General features: G+C 37.8%; 1 protein-coding gene and 2 pseudogenes across 1 annotated transcript; 1 reads left to right on the top strand and 2 right to left on the bottom strand.

Moving 5' to 3' along the window:
- Nucleotides 1-274: 274 nt before the first annotated feature.
- On the bottom strand, nucleotides 275-2,578 carry LOC127437673 (olfactomedin-4-like). The gene is made up of 5 exons (XM_051692736.1): nucleotides 2,415-2,578; nucleotides 2,110-2,268; nucleotides 1,672-1,884; nucleotides 1,407-1,539; nucleotides 275-1,154 (listed from the first exon to the last, which is right to left on the bottom strand). The coding sequence occupies exons 1-5, from the start codon at nucleotides 2,445-2,447 to the stop codon at nucleotides 343-345; spliced, it is 1,350 nt and encodes a 449-aa protein (XP_051548696.1). The 5' UTR covers nucleotides 2,448-2,578; the 3' UTR covers nucleotides 275-342.
- A 2,058-nt stretch (nucleotides 2,579-4,636) lies between these two features.
- LOC127437540 (olfactomedin-4-like) lies at nucleotides 4,637-9,121 on the top strand (annotated as a pseudogene).
- Nucleotides 9,112-11,138, bottom strand: LOC127437541 (olfactomedin-4-like; annotated as a pseudogene).
- Nucleotides 11,139-21,020: the final 9,882 nt, after the last annotated feature.

The following is a 21,020-nucleotide window of genomic DNA, read 5'->3' as shown; positions in this document are numbered from 1 at the left end:
ATACTATGTTCTCTCATGGTGTAAAACATGTACTATACATGCATATTTATTCATTTTTAAGCAGATTTTCTTTAAAATAGTCTTATGATTTGCATTATATTAGAATTAGTTGTGTATCTTGTATTGGAGGCCTTAGGAAGAGATTGTATTTTTTGAAATCATACCTGTTAATTGTTTGACCTCATAATCATTTTATTGCCAGTATGCAAAGCAAGTCACTGGACCATCAACAAATAAGCTTTAGGAAATAAAACACATCAGTTATTGAGACTCCTTGAACTTTTTGAATTTGAAACATTTATTTATGAGAAATGTTATTGGTTAGCTGCACATGACAAGCCCTCAGAAGAAAGTGTCATATGCCAAAAGATAGGCATCATTATACAAGTACAGTCTCCTGTCAGCAGGGTTGTAGTTCAGATTGGCAATTCCTGCTGCTACCTTCTCAAAAGTCAAAGAAAGAGTGTTTATCTCCTGGCCAGTGGTTGTATCAAAGGCATAAAACACCTCTTCTTGGTAAGTACTTACATAGCGTGTAGCATACAGGACCCCGCACACCATAAACGTGCTGCTGACAGACCTCTTAAAGAGATGTGTCTTCCAGGTATGTGTGATATTGAGCTCCAATGGGTCTAAACGACTCACAACAATGTTGCCGTGGTTCTCCTCGGTGGCATATATCACCCAGACAGCGTCTTGGCCAGCCTCCAGGTCGATATCTGTCCAATCACGGCAGCTGTAGTAGCAGAAAGGGAACTTATTGTCTATACCAGCACCATTCAACTTCATTCGCTTGATTTCCTTTGTTGTAATGTTGAAGCTGCAGATCTCAGCTGTGCTGTAGCATTGGTAAAATACAGTATTATCGTACAGTATGGTGCCAGAACCCTGAACAGCATTCTTGTCAGTGTAGGATGGTGCAATCGGTTCGTCCTTGTAGTTCTTGTTGGCCATGAAATCTTCATGCGAGTTGTACAATCTGACTGTGATGCCATGCTTGTGTCCACTCGCCAGACAGTGCTCCCAATAGCGTTCCTTGCTATTTAGTTGGGCGTCACGGCCCCAAGCACCAGAAATATATGACTTGCTGATGGAATTGAGCTTGGTGACAACCGGAGCACTTATTTTGTTCATGATACGCTGATGACAAGTGCCTGCAAGTTGCACAATATTTATAAGTAATCGGCTAGTTATTTTATCATATCCTCATAACTGCAGCGGTTTACATTTGTTCACTTTATAATCATTTTCTTAACTTCATAAATAAAACTGCCAAAATACTATATTAGACATTATATAATACCATTTCCTCCTAAACATCATTTGAAACTAATTCTGTTCTTTGAAAGTTTCTACAACTCACCCTCAACCAAAACGTATCCACGAATAGTTAGAAATGTACTTACTCCTGAAATTGTTTGGTATGGTCCTGCAGGTCTGCACACGGTTGTTGAGGTCACGTAACCTCTTCTTCATTGTCTCTAGGTTGAAGATGTCATCTCTGTACATCTTCTGGACATCATTTTTAGCCTTATTCAGCTGAGAAGAACACAGATGGTACATTTATCTGAAATTTGTAAATGCTATTTGGAAATATGGTCAACTTTTATATTCATTTATGTTTAAATAGTTCCACATTCTGTCAAACGCTGGACTAACAGCAAGGTCTACCTCATTTAGTAGGTTATGTGTCTCCTTATTGGGGTTGTGCAAGTGTGTTTCATTGATAGCATGATGGATTTCCTCAAGCTCATGGTTTAGCTGACGCAGATGAAGAGCATTGTACAGTCCACTTGTGTGAAGATAATCAAATAGTTTCAGATGGGCTGTGATGTTCTTAAGAGTGGCTGCCATCTTTGGCAGTTCAACAAGTTGGCTCCCGACCTGTAAGTTACCCCACAAATTAGTTAAATGACATTGATATTTAGGGATGTAGGTACAAATATTTGAAGATCTTGGTTCCATTTAGCTTAATATAGCTTTTATGTGTATCGTATAAGGCAAATATGTAAATAATCCATTCTAATGATTATCGTCTGAAAATCGTTGCAGTCTCTGTTAACTGAATTAATGCTATAAATGGATGAAAATGACTTCAAAGGAACTCACCTTTTCCTGAAACTTGTTCAGGTGGGCCTCACAGCTCTGGACCTCTTTTGTGACTTCCACAAACCGTGTAGCAGGAAAAGTCCAGATAGAGCTGCTTATTTTACACACACAGGAATCATTGTCCTGTTTACCTGGAACTCTCTGAGCCTGGCCAGTCGCCTTCAAGCAATCACACGTATCAAGATTATTAAATCATACCGTACATACATAATGAGCTATGCTAACTTGTGTCCCCTCTGATATTTATATTCAGAGTAGTCAGTGACTACAACCTGAGAGCTAATTCAAGACAAAAAGAAACTTACAGTGACTGTGAAGATCAACAGGTACAGGAACATGATGACCAAATGGCCCGAAGACTCAAAGACCTGTTTTAAACTGCCAAACAACGACTAAGATGTTGCAATTTCAGTTATGCTTTATTGAAGAGGATGTGAAAATTGCACAAATGGCGCATTTTTGAAATTCAGGAAGAAATGAAGTTGAGAAATGTGGGAAATTTTCATCTCAGTCAACCACAAGTTCACCCCAAAAGTTTACAAGCTTAGCCCGTCAAAAATGTTATGCAGACTTGGTGAAACACACAGTAACTCAGGTCAACTCCATGTCATCTGCACGTTCATAGTAATGATAATTATGTTTTTTATTTACATATACTGTGATGATATACTCTGATTTTCCAACACTGATATTCCGGCTGAAAATTACTGTACATTCAAGGTGATGTTATTAAAAATATGTATATATATATATATATATATATATATATATATATATATATATATATATATATATATATATATAAAAAATAGGCTATATTATTTTAAAAACATCTGTGTTGAGATGTTTAGATAAGATGAGTTGAGATGAGATGTTTACAAAACTAATTACTTTTTTCCGGTTATGGATGGAAATGGAACCAAATAAATCATAGCAAATACTAAAAAAAAAAAAAAGAAAAAAAAAAGTAGTAAATAGGCCTGCATGTACATTATGATGGCAAAAGAAAAATTAGAAAGAGAAAGTCTTCAAGATGTGCCACTGATTTCGGCATAGCAGCATGATATTGAAATGATATTTCACATATGTGTCAAAGGCAGTGACAGAAATGAAGAAAACACAATCTGTAACTTCTTAATTTTTTTCCTCATGTCAGCAGAAATGGTTGACTGACTGCCAAAAAGTGCCATTCTGAGACTATTTGTAATTAAAAAGTAGATAAGATTGAATTCATAAAAAAGTGAAAGAATACAATATTTCAGAAAGAATACAAATTATTGGAACATCATGAGACACATTTTCATGATGCATTTACAGTGCTTTGAAATGGTCAGTTTCATTAGGTTTGGTAAAAACCTTTGCAGAAACAATACTTTGACCACATATTGATGGAAGGTGCCTAAGAAAGTGGAGTCAGTGGATACTCTCTCCAACTAAATGTGACAAAATTGGACCAGAAAGCATCTCAGGACCACCTGGTCTCTGAAAAAGATCCATCCTGCTTTGGTTATGACAATACTGACAATAGACATAAGCATGGCTTCTCATAACTTGTACTATTAATTTAAGCATACTGATGAAAATGTCAGGAACAAGAACAAGGGAATTCACAGAAGAAAACAAAATTTCTAACTTGTTAATTTCACATTTATTTCTCCTTTTGAATTCAGAATTGATTGGCTTACTGACAGATTCTGTCTGTCTAGGATATTTCCGACAAGTTCATCTAACAATATAGATTTAAATGGCTCCAATTTAATAATAAGGAATTGCTAAAGGAATATTAATTATTAAAGTGATAGTTCACCCAAAAACGAAAATTCAGTCATTTACTCACTCTCATGTTGTTCTAAACCCATTTTACTTTCCTTCCTCCATAGAACACAAAGGGAGATATTGTGCCTTAGTCACCAGTCACTTTCATTGCATCTTTTTCTCCATCTAAATGAAAGTGAACGGTGATTGAGAATAACATTTTCTTCAGCCGTTCTGCATTTTCTAAAGGTTCTAAAGAGGAGAAAAGTCATCTGGTTTGGAATAAGTATGAGGGTGAGTAAATTATGACATAATTTTCACATATGGTTGAACTATCCATTTTACACTTCCATTGCAACAAAAAGATGTGCTTTTTTCAGTTCTATTCCGTCATTTTGAGGTTTTACAATGAGATCAAAGCAGTGCATTTTGCATTCTGTCAATTTGTTGTATAGGCTGTCTGTACACTTTCTAATGGTCAATTAATGGAAACGGACAAATTTGTTCTTTGAAGCACAGGATTTGTTCCCTAACCAATATTTCTTAAAGTGGATGTATATTTTATATTGGAAGAAGTGGAAAAAAATTATGTATTGCAAAAGAGCATCAAACACTAGATGCACTTTACTCAAAATTGCCAGAAACTGAGGTCTTCAAAGCCATGTGAGTATTTTAAGTGCTAAGTTTGATGGTTTGGCAAAAGTTAAAAATTCATAGTTAAGCAAACCATATTGCAATAGAGAACCACCTCCCACCTCCTCTTCTGCCTCACCCAGAGTATCCACAGAATCAGGTGATGAACTTCTTTATTTTTTTCATGTCAGCAGAAATGGTTAGCTCACTGACAAACTCAGTGAGGTTTTTTTGCATTATACATATATCAGCTCCTGTCACGGAAAGTTGTTCTTGTTTCTCAAGGCTACAGGAACCTTTTCTATCTCAAACATGAGCCAGTCAAGCTTATTAATTTTGATGATCATCGTTCCTCTAATGTTATCACTGGTAAAGAAAAAAGCAATATATTATCTATTTAAATGTACATCTTTTCATTATTACCAACACTTTGTTTAAATATTGTATAAAACAGAGCACATGTTGTATTCTGTATTTGTCGGAAGTTATTTTGTTTGAATATTTGTTGGTTTGATTTATTGATGTCCTGCAATTTCGTCATCACAGCCAGTAAGAGGGAAGGACTTTGTGTGTCAGCTGCAAAACTCTGATCCTGCTTTCCCTGAGAGCAAACTCGAGAATATGGAGATAACTGCTTCACAATGCACTGGGAACATCACTTCAGAAAAGGTAACAAAAATGTAAAAACATAATGAAATTTCCTGATGTTTATAATTGCAAATCTGGCTTGTATGATAATAACTCATTTTACCCTCTGGGTAAATCTAAGTTCATTAAGTATGCATTCTATTCTGAATACTCATGAAATTATATATTAGTTCATTACAACAATTTATTTTCTGATTATGTGTGCAGATGACAGAGATTGACATACTTGTGCTGGGTCTACTACACCACATCAGCATTTAGAAGAAAATGTGTCCATGCTGGAAAAAGCAGACAATGTCTCTGTGTATCATAGAATTTATTCAGATTCAGCTCCTCCTGGACAAACTCAACAGAACCACCAGCAATTACCAGCAGCTCAGTGTAGAGACTGCAGTTGAGGTGACTTTTCCATTTTATTTATTTCAAATCCAGTATAATTATTTGTAATGTGTATAAAAAAATAAAAAATAAAAAAAAATAAAAAAATTATATTGCCTAGAACTTTGGGAAAACTGAAAAATTAGTTCGGTTCAGTTCAACAAATCAAAATGATGTTGAAGCAGATCCACTCAACATAAAAAATCTTGGTAACACTTTACAGTAAGGTTAAGTTTTGTTAACATTACTAGATGCATTAGGTATACTGAACTAAAAATTAACATAATAATGTTAATTTATCAAAATGCAATTGTTAATTGTTAGTTCATGTTAGTTCATAATTAACATTACACATTTTTTACATATACAACATATAATTCTAAAAATGTATTAGTATACTGTATGTTGAAATTAATGTTAACCAAGATTTATAAGTGCTCAAAAAGTATTGTTCATGTTAGCTTATGTAGTTAACTAATGTTAAGGCTAATGTTAGCTGTGTGAACACATAATAATTAGGGTTGTCGATTTAATGCATTAATTTAGTGTGATTAATTAAATAAAAAATTATCTGTTAATAAAAATCAACTCAATTATTGATGCCTACTAAATTTGCTACATAAATTACATAAAGTATATAAGTTCCCTAATATACAGAGGGTACTTATTTTTCTACCATTGGAGCAATTCAAGCTTGAAGTATATATACAGGAACTTTGTGTTTTCATGAGCCGCATTGGGGGGCAGTCAGTCAGTCACCTTAACAAACCTCACAAGCAGTGTGCAGCCACCGAATGAGAACCAGTCACACAGGATGCGTTCCTGAAATATGGACTAAGCACAACAGACTTCAGGGATCCCGAGAACTAACTTTTAACGTTGTCCTAAAAACGCATCCAGTGAGAACAGGACAGACTGACGAACTCAGTTGCAAAATAGATTGCTGTCGTCTATAGGCTTATGTTCAGTTATATGGGAAAAATAAAATAAAAATCGATTGACTTCTGAAGCCACTTTTAGTATTGTCTAATCAATGGCTGTGTCTCGTTTGGAAGGCTGCATGCTAGGTAGGACGCATCCTTGGCTGCAGGCTGCAGTATACCAAGTGTCCTCCTTTAAACAAGCCTTGTTTAAATGAGACAGCCTTTCTTGGACAAACAGAAACGTAACATGGTTGCTATGACAGCACGCCACTCTTTAACAAGCGTGAGCGCTTTGAGTGAGAAGGGAACACAGTCCCTTTAGAAGGGAATGTATGAGGTTATAATGATGTAAAGAGAAAATAAGATAGATTTTACAGGTGTACTTTTAGTCTAAAACTTTATTTTAATTATATATTAATATAATTATACATATTTTATACATCTACTGAGGTACTTCAACTTGGGAATTAACATATCTTGCGTTTGAACATCATATTTACGGGCAAATTGGCATCATTTTCTTTTTTTTTTTTTTTTTTTTTTTTTTTTTACATTTCCATTGAAGCAAAGAATTGTGGGTTATGAGTGCCCATGAAGGATACACCTCATGCATCCTCCGAATTCCCGTGAAAGAAGGTCACATTCGAAGGCTGCATTCGAAGTGTCCAACTCGCTTTTCTGAAACGAGACCTCCGGAGGACGCATCCTTCCAAACGAGACATAGCCAATGCCTTACTTGTCACAATAATGCAATAATTTAGTCTGAATAGCTGAATTATAATACTTGGTATATATCATTATTTTAATGATGATGATTCTTATTATTGTTTTAAGATTTTTATTTTAATTATTCTTTTTAATTATTTTCATATTTTTATTTAAATTGTTGTTATTGCAATCTTTATTTGGGGGCTTTTTCTGCAAATATTGATATATGCATTTAAAGGTGCACTCAGTAATTGTTTCCCCATTAAAAAAAAATTTATTTCTAAAGAAATGAATTGCAATTTTGAAACATATGTATAAAATCATGACCACTCACATGTGATGAGGACTCTAGTCATATCAGTAACCTTATAAAAGCTGTTTTATTCTACATTGGCAGGGGCGCTATCATGGGGGCAGCCATAATCACATGACCAGCTGAATACTACTCGCTTAATCTCAGTAACTGTCTTGTTTTTAGACACTTTCACTCTTGGATTAAATTAGTCATGGCTGGTTGTGAATAGTGAATTTCTACAATTGCATCTGTAACTGAAAACTATTGATTTTGAATGATGGTGCATCCACACCACTAGGTGTCACTGTAACTCCAAGATGACACGAGCAAAAAGTTACTGAGTGCACCTTTAATTGCAATGAATTTGATTAATCAGCATGTCATGTAAGTTAAAGTTTTTCCATGTGTACTACACTAATTCTTTTTTTCACTCTTACTCTTAAAGCTTCTGGATATGAAGGATATAATGGTGGACCTAGAGAAGTTTGACCACTCGCAGGTGATGATGAAACAGCGTAAGAACCAGCGAATTAAGAGGGACCTGGAACATTGCAAGGATGAGCTCAATGCTACATCACCACCCCCAACACTTTCCCCAAGTACCCATAAACTAGTTTTTCTTTATTACTTAGCCATCATTAAAGCGCTGAAGTATTAACCTTGTATTTTTATGTCTATCTTTTTAGACCACTGTGGTCTGGGTCTTATGGTCAATGTGTTGGGACCCAAAACATATTCCCTCACAGTATAAGGAACCTCCTACTCTTTTGGTGCTTGGGGTAGAGATGCAAACTCTGCTCCAGGAGATGAGAAGTACTGGCTGGTGGTGCTGTCCACTAGTAATGTATATGGCCACTTCGTCCGCCAGTACAGTAGTATGAGTACTCTTTTATTAGGTATAGGACCTACACATACATACATATCGAGCTCCAACCCCACAACTAACACAATTCAGGGGCCAAACTTGGTCATGTACAGCAATGCGCTCTATTATAACTGTTATAACACCCTATCTGTCTGTCGGTTCAATATGACGACTCGCACTGTCAGTAATGTGGCACTACTTAATGATGCAGGCTTCAACATTAAGTTTCCATTTGGACACCTCGGAGCATTATACAGCCATACCGACATGGATTTTGCCACAGATGAATCCGGGGTATATGTTATATATGCATCAACAGGCAACTTTGGAAATTTGATTATCACTAAAGTTGAGGCTAGTACTCCACCTGTTTTGGGCCAAACTTGGTACACTTCTCTGCACAAAATGACAGCAACAAACACCTTCATGGTATGTAGTGTGCTTTATGCTACCCATTATTTAGATAAAGATACAGAAGAGATCTTTTACTCTTTTGACACCAAAACCAATGAGGAGCGCTATGATTTGAGAATTAAGAAGATGCAGCCCAATATTGAGTATCTGAATTATGACACAAGAGATTATTTGCTCTATGTCTACTGTGATTACTACATTGTAATATGAAATCATTTTTCAATAAGTTTTCACTGAACTTGCTTCAAGTTATCTTTATCCTTTTTAGCCAAGAAGACTTATAACATTACATGTATGAAATGCTAAAAGTGCTTGTTTTGTGGTGGAAATCATCTAAAAACTGTATGCATCATAAATTGTGGTTCTGAAATAAAACTTGGTAGTTGTTATGAATTATTAGTTCTGGATTACCAAAGTTTAAAAAAAACAAACACACACACACATATATACACACACACACACACACACACACACACACACACACACACACACACAAAACATTGAAATATTATAAGTGCAGTGCATAAGCAAATACATTTTACTATTAGAAGCTAGAATGGCAAACAAACCTACCACACCTACATAAACATCAGTTGTGGGTTTATATATATATATATATATATATATATCTGACATTACAAAATATCATAACATGGCAAGACATATTCATATAGCGTTGGCTGGCACTGCCCTCTGTTGTTTGCATGCAGTACTGCTATTAAGTTAAAGTTGTCGTGCCAGTGAGAGTTGTCAAAACTTGCTGAGTGATCGTGATCGAGTTAATTTTTTTTACAATACTCAGTATTAAAGTAAATGTAAAAACATAATAGCAGTATGCTAATTATTAATAATATCTAACACTAGCCTATCATCAGGCATAAGCCAACATAACGTCTAGCAAAAGCACCAAATTTTTCTTAAGGTCCGCAAAAATATTAAAAACGATGCAAAGAAGCCTGTATCGTGGAACAGAAATATCACACCCATCTTATTTCATTTCCCTCTACTTCTACACGTGCTGGTACCCACAGAAAGTTCATATTTACTGTAAACTCATATTTCGAACTCTAAACAAGTTCTGAAGAATGCCACGAAGAATGTCTTGTTGATGATTTACCACTTAGTATACTTGTTAGACCTGATAATGAATCTGAGCATATTACAGTATTTATAGGTTGGGTTTCCTTACTGGAGTTCTAACATTAATGAGTTTGTCACTTTCCAGTCTCTGTAGTATATGATGACGTCACTGTCACATCTGACAGTCACATAATAGGCTACTATAAAGAATTGTTTGCATATATGTGATGGCAGGCCTCAATGGATCCTTCATTTTCTAAGACTACAGCTGAAATTCTGTAGCCTAAATGAAACAGACCACTTGAGGGCATTTTCAGTGTTCCATAGTTTTCTTAAGCGATTCAGTCAGCCAACAAAGAAAATTCATAATAGAATGTGATAATTAATATTAAAATAAGAACTATAGGTTATTGCAGTGCATACAAATCCATCAGAAGAGGGTGTCATATGCTAAGAGATAGCCATCATTATACATGTATAGTTTCCTGTCAGTAGAGTTGTAGTTCAGATTGGCAATTCCTGCTGTAACCTTCTCTAATTGTGAAGAAAGAGTGTTTATCTCCTGACCGGTGGTTGTATCAAAGGCATAAAACACCTCTTCTTGATAAGTATTAACAAAGCGTGTAGCATATAGGACCCTGCACACCATAAACGTGCTGCTGACAGACCTCTTAAAGAGATGTGTTTTCCAAGTATGTGTAATGTTGAGATTCATATGTCTAAGCGACTCACAACAATGTTGCCGTGGTTCTCCTCAGTGGCATATATCACCCACACAGAATCTTGGTCAGCCTCCAGGTCGATATCTGTCCAATCACGGCAGCTGTTGTAGCAGAAAGGGAACTTATTGTCTATACCAGCACCATTCAACTTCATTCGCTTGGTTTCCTTTGTTGTAATGTTGAAGCTGCAGATCTCAGCTGTGCCGCAGCACTGGTAAAATACAGTATTATCATACAATATAGTGCCAGATCCCTCAATGGAAGTCTTGTCACTGTAGCCTGATGCAGTGTACTTATCAATGTAGTTCTTGTTGGCCATGAAATCTTCATATGTGTTGTACAATCTGATTGTGATGCCATGTCTGTGTCCACTCACCAAGCAGTGCTCACAATAGCGTTGCTTACTGTACAGCTGGGTGTCACGGTCCCAGGCACCAGAAATATACTGTATGAGTTCTCTGGGTTTTCAGCTTGGTGACAACTGGAGCACTTATTTTTGTCATGATATGCTGATGACAAGTGCCTGCAAGTGGCATAATATTTAAATGCATTGGTTTACATTCAAGTATATTTGGATTATTTATGGAAATTAAGCAAAGACGTAACATATTTCTTTGTTAAACCCATTTTCAAGCCATTACAGTTGAAAATGCCAAAACTATATACAGTAAAATATAGAAACAGTGATTTTTACTCCTGCAGGTCTGTGCATGGTTATTGAGGTCATGCAATGGAGATATGCAAAACACAATCTCAATTTCAACTTTTTATTCTCATGTCAGCAGAAATGGTTGGCTTTCTGCAAAATTGTGGCTTTCTGACTACAGAAGTTACCTGTGGAAGGTAGGTAAAGTAAGGGTTTTTTTGTCAGAAAGGGTTTAGGTTGCACTGAATTCAGTGACAGTAGGTCGAAAGTTCTTCAGCTGTAATTGGTCTGTGCTTACAGTACCACACCCAGGGCCGCCAATAAGGGAGGACAACTGGACCTTTTGAATCAGGCCTGGGCTGGGCCCGGTCTGGAGAGGAAAGGCTGTTCCATATTGTAGAGTGCATCTAAACGCATTCAGCAGGAGACGCGAATATAAACATGGAGACAGTGCGCAACAGCGAAAGCCGTCGGGGTAGAATGACTAACTGTTTTTAAGCCTTTCCAGGTAGATTCTTATGTCCTGTTTTTTTTTTTTTTTTGATGTTGTTTTTTTTTTGTCACCACAGCCAGTAAAAGGGAGGGACTGTGTGTGCGAGCTACAAAACTCTGATCCTGCTTTCTCAGAGAATAAACTCATGAATGTAGAGATTGCCGCTGCACAATGGATGTGGATCATCTCCTCAGCAAAGGTAACAAGAATGCAAAATGCTTTTTGCTTCTGCAACTGACCTTAAGGATTAAGGAGATAAAAAAGAACATAATATTATCGATTATTGACTTTTCACAACTCTACCAGACAATCATTCAGTGTCCTGACATCTAAGAACTAATTTTGTCTTATGATGGGCATAATTACTCATTGGATTCAAAATTATTGCTTTAAACTTTCTGTAATCTCTTGTTTGTAGTGATCTACTCAAAATATTCCTTCCTTCATTTATTTGCAGATGGTGGAGACTGACAGATTTGTGCTGGGTCTACAACGCCGTATCAAGCAGCTTGCGGACAATGTGTCCATGTTGGAAAAAGAAGACAATGGAAATCTGTATGCAGCCATGTCTCTGCGCATCATGGAGTTAGCTAATATTCAAGACCTTCTGGACAAACTCAACAGAACCACCAGTAGTAACAAGCAGCTCAGTATGGAGCACTCTCAGCTGAGGTGAGACTGAAACGCCGTAGATGGACTAAAACTGTATTTGTTCTTTTGAGAGATCTTCAGTTAAATAAAAATGTGCCTTCTAAAAAACGTTCCTGGGGTTAATTTGAATGATTCATTGGTGCACATTATTGTTGAATATCCTTTTTACATGTAAATACATCATCATTATGGAATTGAAATGGTATGCAAATGCCACTTCATGTTGATTAAAAGTTTGAAAGGAGTCTGATGTACTGCAATGCATCATAGCTGACTAAAAAGTTTATGTGCATACCAACCGTTAATTAAAGTTATTATAATGCAAAAAAATTTAAACAATACTTATTCTTTTTTATTATATATTTTATTAATTATTTACATATGAAAATACAAATTATTTAGCCTACAGAAGAAAATAACCCTCCTGCAGTACCGCAATGACCCACTGGGGGCCACGGCATAACGATTGAAAACAACTGCAGAGGGGGCTGTTCAGCCCGAATGCGTTCTTGGGGTAAAAGAAGATAAAACCAATGCAATGTATAAAACAAAACAAATCGCTGCCATAAACTTGCCACAAATTCGTCACATCCAAATGAGCAATTCTGTGGCAAGTTTTAGGCAGGTTTGGGGAGTAATGGAATACATGTAACGGGATTACGTATTTAAAATACAAAATATAAGTAACTGTATTCCACTACAGTTACAATTTAAATCATTGGTAATTAGAATACCGTTACATTCAAAAAGTATTTTGATTACTGAAGAGATTACTTTGCATTTTATTGTCATTTGTATTATTTAATATTTAGTCCTTTCAGATGGAAAACATTTATACATATAAATGATGCGATCCAAAGTGCATTTGAACAGCAGTGAAACACTTTCTTATAATGTGTTACATTCATACGAGAAGACAGAGAAGTAAGTTTGAAGTAAGTTTGGAGCAGAAGAAATAGAAATAAACCTTGTGTAAATTGTCAGCTTTACGCTAAGCTAAAATGATATTTCTAGCCATTTTACATGCACGTTACCAGGCACGATCATATTTTTTTATCAAGAAAATTCACATTGGATCATAATTTCTTTTTTTCTAGTAAGACCTTTGATATTAGGGCAAAAATCATATTCTTGATAATAATTTTTGTATTGTTATTTTGTATACACAGGGGCCGGCCTCGACATCGGGAGTTCCGGGCCTCTGGAGCGGCCCATGGAGAGGGGTAATGTCACATCCACACCGGACTCCCCCCCTCACTCCATACTCCGTTCTCTCTCCCTGGACTACTAATCACTCACACCTGATCCCAATCCATCATGCAATCACCTCCCCTCTATAAATACTCATCCCGCCGCTCCATCCTTGTCTAGTCTCCGCAAGGAACACTCTGAATTACCTGCTTACCTTGAATACTTACGTGAAGCTACATCCATGTCCTCGAATTCCTCGTCCTCGATATCCCAAGGTCTCATCTTCTTCCTTCGACTTCCTGGTGTGGCGCTCCTTCTGCATTCTCCCTGGAAACACTAACTCTGTCATTATAAGCTAAGTTACCAATCCCTCCTATAACTGTTGACTTACCTGAAAAGTTATCTTCAATAAAGCTCCCGCTACTGAGTTCAACCTGTCATCTGTGTCTGTGTTGTGTCGTGACACATACTCATAAAAGTACATTTTTTCCAAAAAGTTACTCAAGTAAATGTTATGGAGTAAATGTATCACATTACTACCCACCTCTGTTAAAATGAGTGATCGGTGTGAACGCCCCCTTAAAGGCCCCAGCACACTTACAGAGAAATTCTTCTTCATTCAGAGGTAAAAAAAGAAGTTTGAAACAGCTTAGCAACGACATACTGTTTAAAAACATTCATTTGGGGTCGGGGTATCCCCCTTCGGCATATAGTGGTGCCGTTTTGCGGCCCTCTTCAGCCAGTCGCGGCCCATTCGCCATAACGTGGCAACCCGTTTCAGCTTAACGCCGCCCGTTCGGCCCCGTTTCGCAGCTGGCCCACTAGGAAAAGTCTCGGTTCTCCCTGTGGACAGTCCGCTCCTGAATATGACATTAAAATGTGTTAATGGCTTCATGCAATTACACTGTTATTGTAATTTATTGTATGATGACACTGATACTACAAAGATGAGTGTATAAAAGAGTGTTAATGGGTACACACAAAAGAATGATGATAGTCATATCTTTCTTTGGGCAGATATGTGAATGGCTTTCGGCCAGGGCTGTAACCACCATTGACATTGAGGGGGACATGTACCCCCCAATATTCATAATAGATATGCTTTTTTCCATGGTTGATTATTAAATAATTACTCATGTGTTCCTATATCACTTTCTTTCTTTCATGGAACACAAAAGGAGATGTTAGGCAGAATGTGAGGAAATGACAGCCCAGGGATGGATTACCGACCGGGCCAATGGGGCCAGTGCCCAGGGGCCCTTGACTGCCCAGGGGGGCCCTGGGATTTAAGGTTGCGTGTTCCATTTTGGCGATTTCCCCCCGCTCGAAAACCCATCAACAATGAAAACGACGCTGTAGCCGACACCACCCCTCCGTACCATCTGTGTATTTAAATGAGTTGTGTTGTTCATTGCAAAACCATTCAACACGCATTTTCTTTTTTGTGATTTTCGCTTATACAATGGCTGCCCCCAGCACTCCTAAAAAATTGATGGTAAATGATGTAGAAAGGATTGATGGGTTATGTCGTGCTCCGAGGAAAAGACATGGCTTATGTCTGACCAAGTTCCTCCACGTCCCCTTAGGAAATCTTAATTACAAATTTTACGTAGACAGCAAGCATTTGTGTGTGTACAACTTTGACAAAACATCTCGTGATGTGAAGTTATACAACAGGGACGTTGATCGTTATACATAGGATGAAGACCCTTTTTTGTATTTCAAGGAAAAGGACTGGGGTTTATTTTACAATCGTGTTTGGAGGGACCTGAATGACTCTGGAGATGAACTGTTATTTGTTGCAGAGTGGGATGGTTCAACATGTCCATTTCCAAGATACCGTGTGTTTGGCGATCACACCAACAAGAGGCCAGATGACTATGTCTACATACTTACCTGCAAGGACAAACTGGGTCTCAGTGACAGAGTCTGGCCTTTCCCTGAGGCAGAGAACAATTAACGTTTCCACATGAAGTTTTTGTTTCAGTGGAAAGATGTTCCTACCCTGAATGACATTTTTCAAAGATAGACCAACTGTTTACAGTTTTTTACGATCGCTATGACAATTTTTTCAATACTTCCTAAAGTCTTAACGCACCAACACACCTACAACACACAACTGGCAAAACGGTTAATTTCATGCTCAAAATCACACATTGTAAACTAAATTCCAACACAAATTTTCAAAATACAAGAACACACTAACACAATACATTATGTCTACCAAAACACTGCAAACATGTCTCAAAATCAAATAATTATTCCAAAACACTAAAACTTGTTCTCTTCCAACAGGAACATTTAGTCAATCATAGCACAATGTCATAGAAACACTAACGTCAGATGGAATTACAGAAACTGCATTATTTTATATGTGTCAGGTCTGCCCTTATACAATAGACAGTATATTGTATTGATCATAGATTGTGTTTTCACTGCAGTTTCTTTTGAAGCCTCTCTACATTTTTGTTTTGTTGGGTTTAGTAAATGCATGCATTTTGTTTCTTTTGCTGCAGAAATTCAATACAAAAAATGAATGACCCATCTCAGAGTAGCCTTATAGAATGTACGGTTTATGAAAAAAAGAAGAGTAAAGGCTTTATTTGCAACAGGACATTACTGCAAGATAACAAAAATATGCAATATAGCTGCCATTTATTATGTGAAAATACAAAATATACAAACAGAAAAAGCCACTGAAGAATAAAAAAAAGACAAAAAAAAAAAAGTTATCTTCTAATCTGCCCGATCTTTTGCATTTGGCCACATGTTCTCATCTACATCACACCTGATATCTTCTCTGGCAAGGCATCTTGGGAAAAATCTTTTGGCATGCCTTATCCACCCCTGGCAGTGTTCAGCTGTGATGTCTTGGCATGCAGCATCCATTGCATCCAGGAGGGACATTTGGTCCTGTGGACGATGGTCAAAAAACTTCCTTCTCCAGGCTGAGAAAAACTCCTCAGTGGGGTTGAGGAAAGGGGAGTAAGGGGAAAGGAAAAGGGACATCATCCTCGGATGGGCGTCAAACCAGGCTGTGACTGCACGGGAATGGTGGAATGTCACATTGTCCCATGTGATTACATATATTGGCAAGTGGTCTCCCACCTGTCCCCTTTCTACCTCTGGCACCAGTCTTTCGTGCAGGTCTTCTAAAAACAGGAGAGGCAGTCGGTGTTGTAGGGGCCAATCTCACATTTATGCATGAGTGCACTGTTGTTGGATATTGCGGCGCACATGGTGATGTTGGCTCCTCTCTGGCCCGGCACGGTAACTGTGGCCCTTTTGCCAATTATGTTTCTTCCGCGCCGACGCCTTTTTGCCAAACTGAAGTCAGCCTCATCAGCGTAGATCATTTCATGTAGGACATGATTGGCCTCCAAATCCATGACTCTCTGAAAGTAATCAGACACAGTGTGTGTAAATGCTTTGCTGTATACCTACTGTATGTCCTACTGTACTCCAGGGTTATAGAGTAGTTTACTGCAAAACACACTATGTATAGTACAGTAATGACTGTATTGCATAACCTTACCTGGACGTATTGGACGAGTTCTTTGATGCGCTCACCGTTCCTTTCAAAAGGAACTTTGAATAGTTGTTTCATTGTTTAGCTAGAGTCTGAGAAATGGATGATATGCTGATTGCTGCAATGTTCCCAAAGACAAGGTTGTCTTCAACTCTGGACTGAATGTCCTTCAGTTTTATTTCATTGTCAGCAATCACTATGTTGACAATAACAAGTTCCTGTTCTTCATTTAGGAGCTTTCCTCTGCCCCCTGACGGAAGTAGACGTTGAATCCTTAGAGAGACAAAATACAGTTACAAATTAGAGACCAGAGACATACAGTCACTGTAATACATGGTAAAATTATTTACACTTTGCAGTAGGAGAATCCCTTATACAATATCCTACCTGTTGGTTTCTCGAAAAATCCGGACAATGGATGCCACTGTGTTCCGGCTGAGATTTGACTGTACTCGTTCACCAGCCTCTCTGTATGATAGCCCGAGGTTTATGACATGGTCTATGATAGTAGCTCTTATTTCATCAGTTACCCTAGCTCTGGCCCTTCTTTGAGCACCACTACACATTCTAACTCCTCTCCCTCTACCTTGTTCTCGTCCAGGCACTCCTCTCCCTTGTCCTGGTACTTGTCTTCCTCTCCCTTGTCCTGATACTCGTCTTCCTCTCCCTCGTGCAGGCATTTTTCTTACTTTCTTTGTGTTGCTCTATATTGTTCCTTTTCCACACAAGATCAGCCCAAAGAGGTCCTCTTTTACTGTATACCATATGGTCATGCGATTGAAAGAACCTCAACACCTGAGTGTGTTCCTAGATGGGAATCAGCTGTGATTTATTTGGATAACTTCAATCAGCTGTTTCCCAGTAGCCATGGAATAAAATACAGGGGATATATTTGTGTTTCAATTCACAATATGAACAGCTGTTCACTTTGACAAGGGGAAGGAGTTTTTTAACAAACATTTCCAACAGCTAACTAAAAAGCACAACATTTACCATTTCAACACAGGGAGCAAATTGAAGGCAAGCGTTACTGAACATTTTAATAGAACATTAAAAGGACGGATGTGGAGGTATCTAACAGCTATAAATTCTAAATGATAAAACAATGTTTTACAAGATATTATTCAAGGATACAACAGTAGTTATCACAGAAGCATTCAAATGAGACCTGTGGATGTCAACAAAGAAAATGAACCGGTCGTCTATAACAATTTGTATGGTAATGTGTGTAAGAAGACACCTGTATTTAAATACAAAATCGGTGACGTGGTTAGAATCTCAAAGATGAGAGGCCCTTTTACCAAGGGGTATGAACAAAACTACACAGAGGAGTTCTTCACTATAACCAACTGTATACCACTTCAACCACCAGTCTACAAACTGTCTGATTATGATGGTGATGTTATCAATGGATCATTTTATGAAGAGGAATTACAAAAAATTATTGTGGACAAGGAAAAAGCTTTTAAAGTGGAAAAGATATTAGACAAGAAGAAACATGGTAAAAGAACCATGGTGCTCATACGGTGGGCGGGATGGCCTCCAAAGTTCGACAGTTGGGTTAATGAAAAAGATGTTGTAGATCTACAGCCATCTTAAAACTGATAAACATTTGACACCTGAGCTCATTTCTGCAGTAAATGACCATGGATGAAGCAGGGTTTTATGTCACATTTCCGTGCAGTGCTTCATTGGCTCTTCACCCCGAAAACCAAATCTCAAATTACAGAACCAGGTTAGCGAGGCCTATAAACTTAAAAGGCAAGTGGGAGGAGGGTCTTGCTGAAATTGAATACCCTAGATCAGGGGTGTCAAACTCGGTTCCTGGAGGGCCACAGTCCAGCAGAATTTAGCTCCAACCCTAATTAAACACACCTGAAGCAGCTAATCAAGGTCTTTAGGAGTGCTTGAAGATTACAAGGAGGCATTTTGGAGCAGGGCTGGAACTAAACTCTGCAGGGCTGTGGCCCTCCAGGAACTGAATTTGACACCTCTGCCTTAGATCATGGTACACTATTGCTGATGATGATGCGAGATTCCACTTCAGAGAGGTTAGAAACGATAGAAATAAATTTTTTGAGATCAAGAATCTGAAAAGCGGTTATTATGATGAAGTTTTGTTTGAAATTAGGGAAATAAATGCGCAGTTACCTCAACATGTGCGTCTCGGTTACGATCATGTGAAAAACAATGTGTTCATGACAGTGCCACCAGGAAGATCCTTAACATTCCATGGTAAACTAGCCATTATCTGGGTGTAATACCGGAGAAGCCATTGGAAACTGCAAATGTGTATACTGCAAATCAACACATCGATAACAATGTTACATCAGTGTACGGACCACACCAAGCCGACATAAATGGTGGGTTTTACACTATGTACCTGTACACAGATGTCATCCAATACTAATCTGTGGGGTTTGCACATGTCCTGCTTTTGAGATGTGTACATATAACCGGATCGGATCGTGAAATGGTCAGTGTTGCATATGATAGAGTGCACAACGTGTCAGTGAATAAAAATTATATTGGAGAAATCTGTATTGATCTCAAAGACGACAGAAACAGGGAAGTGCTGTTTTCTTATGGGAAAGTTGTCGTAAACTACATTTCAGACCTGTGAAACAACCGATCCTTTAAAAATGGTTTATTATAACCTGTACCAAATGAACCCTACTCATTATGTAAACTATTATAAAAATCAAGCAGGTGGAGGTTTGCCAGGGATGCTGGTGGGGTTCATTATGTATGGTGCAGGGCTCGGAGGTCTTTTCAGGGGTTTGTTTCGATTGGCTCTTCCAATGTTAAAAAGAGGTTTCAGCATAGCCAGACCACACCTTAAAAATGCTGCTAAAAATACCAATGTTGTCACCAATGCTATGACACATTCTTTTAATAACAATAAATCTCAAGACGGGTCAGGTTTAATGGTCATGTTACGTAAACGGAGTTCTAAACCGCCTGGAGTGAGGAGGAGTGGTCAAACAGTAAAGAAAACCAAGAATGTCCCCAAGAAATCAACAGTTAGACAACGAAAGCGAAAGAGAGCTGTGAAACACACCTCATCTGGATCGGCTAAGAGATCTGTTAAAACAATATTCTAAACCATGGCGTTGCTACATATGTCTGAAGAGTGTATTAAATCCGAGCTGGACCTGTTTACAGTACCGATGACTCAGACAGCTATTGAGAAAACACATATATAGAAGTCTCACCTTTATCAGCAATATCGGACAGTGCGCCACTGGAGGGTTTTTTTTAGTGGGAAATGGTGAAGGTTACATAGATTTGAATAATACACTACTATACATGCATGTTAAAATCACAAATCCAGACGGTTCAAATAGATGGGACACCTGTTGGATTGATCAATTATCCAGGAGCCTCTATTTTTTCACAGGTTGATGTATCACTTGTTAATTTTGCAGTGTACAAACACGTACCCTTAATGCTGCATCATAGAGTGCCTTTTAAACTATGGTAAAGACACCCTGGAAAGTGTTTTCTCAGCAGGTTTATTTTACAAAGATTCTGCAGGGCATATGGATGTGGGTGATCCAGCGGGGGCTAACAGTGGTCTGACAAAGAGGGCTGCCTTTAGCAACAAAAGTGCAGTAGTCGAACTTTTAACACCCATACACATATTATGTTAAATATGTGATATTTTCTTTCAAGAAAAAGTAATGCTTATTGGTGTGCACATTAAAATCCGATTGACAAGAGGCAAAGATGAATTTTGTCTAATGAGGAGTGATGCTACAGCATACAAACTAAATATTTTGTTAGCATCCTTGTTTGTCAAAAAAGTATCTGTATCTCCAGCTGTGAGGCTGGGGCATGCTCAAGAATGGCTCTCAACCACAGCCAAGTACCTCGTTGATAGGGTCTGCCTGACAAATTTCTCCATACCAGCAGGAGGACGTGTATCAAACCAGGAAAAGCTGTTCTTAGTAACGCTGCCCAAATCTATCATATTAGGT

The sequence above is a fragment of the Myxocyprinus asiaticus genome, chromosome 48, assembly GCF_019703515.2.
Source record: "Myxocyprinus asiaticus isolate MX2 ecotype Aquarium Trade chromosome 48, UBuf_Myxa_2, whole genome shotgun sequence".
NCBI classification, from domain to species: Eukaryota; Metazoa; Chordata; class Actinopteri; order Cypriniformes; family Catostomidae; genus Myxocyprinus; species Myxocyprinus asiaticus.
The sequence above is the reverse complement of the archived record's forward strand: the minus strand, read 5'-3'. Positions and strand labels throughout refer to the sequence as shown.

What these genes read in the sequence shown, in the direction of transcription:
- LOC127437673 (XM_051692736.1), bottom strand. Translation starts at nt 2,447, where the DNA reads ATGTTCCTGTACCTGTTGATCTTCACAGTCACT. An exon ending in TGAACAAGTTTCAGGAAAAG is followed by an intron (nt 1,885 to 2,109) that starts GTGAGTTCCTTT and finishes GGTAACTTACAG; the next exon opens with GTCGGGAGCCAACTTGTTGA. An exon ending in CACATAACCTACTAAATGAG is followed by an intron (nt 1,540 to 1,671) that starts GTAGACCTTGCT and finishes TGTTCTTCTCAG; the next exon opens with CTGAATAAGGCTAAAAATGA.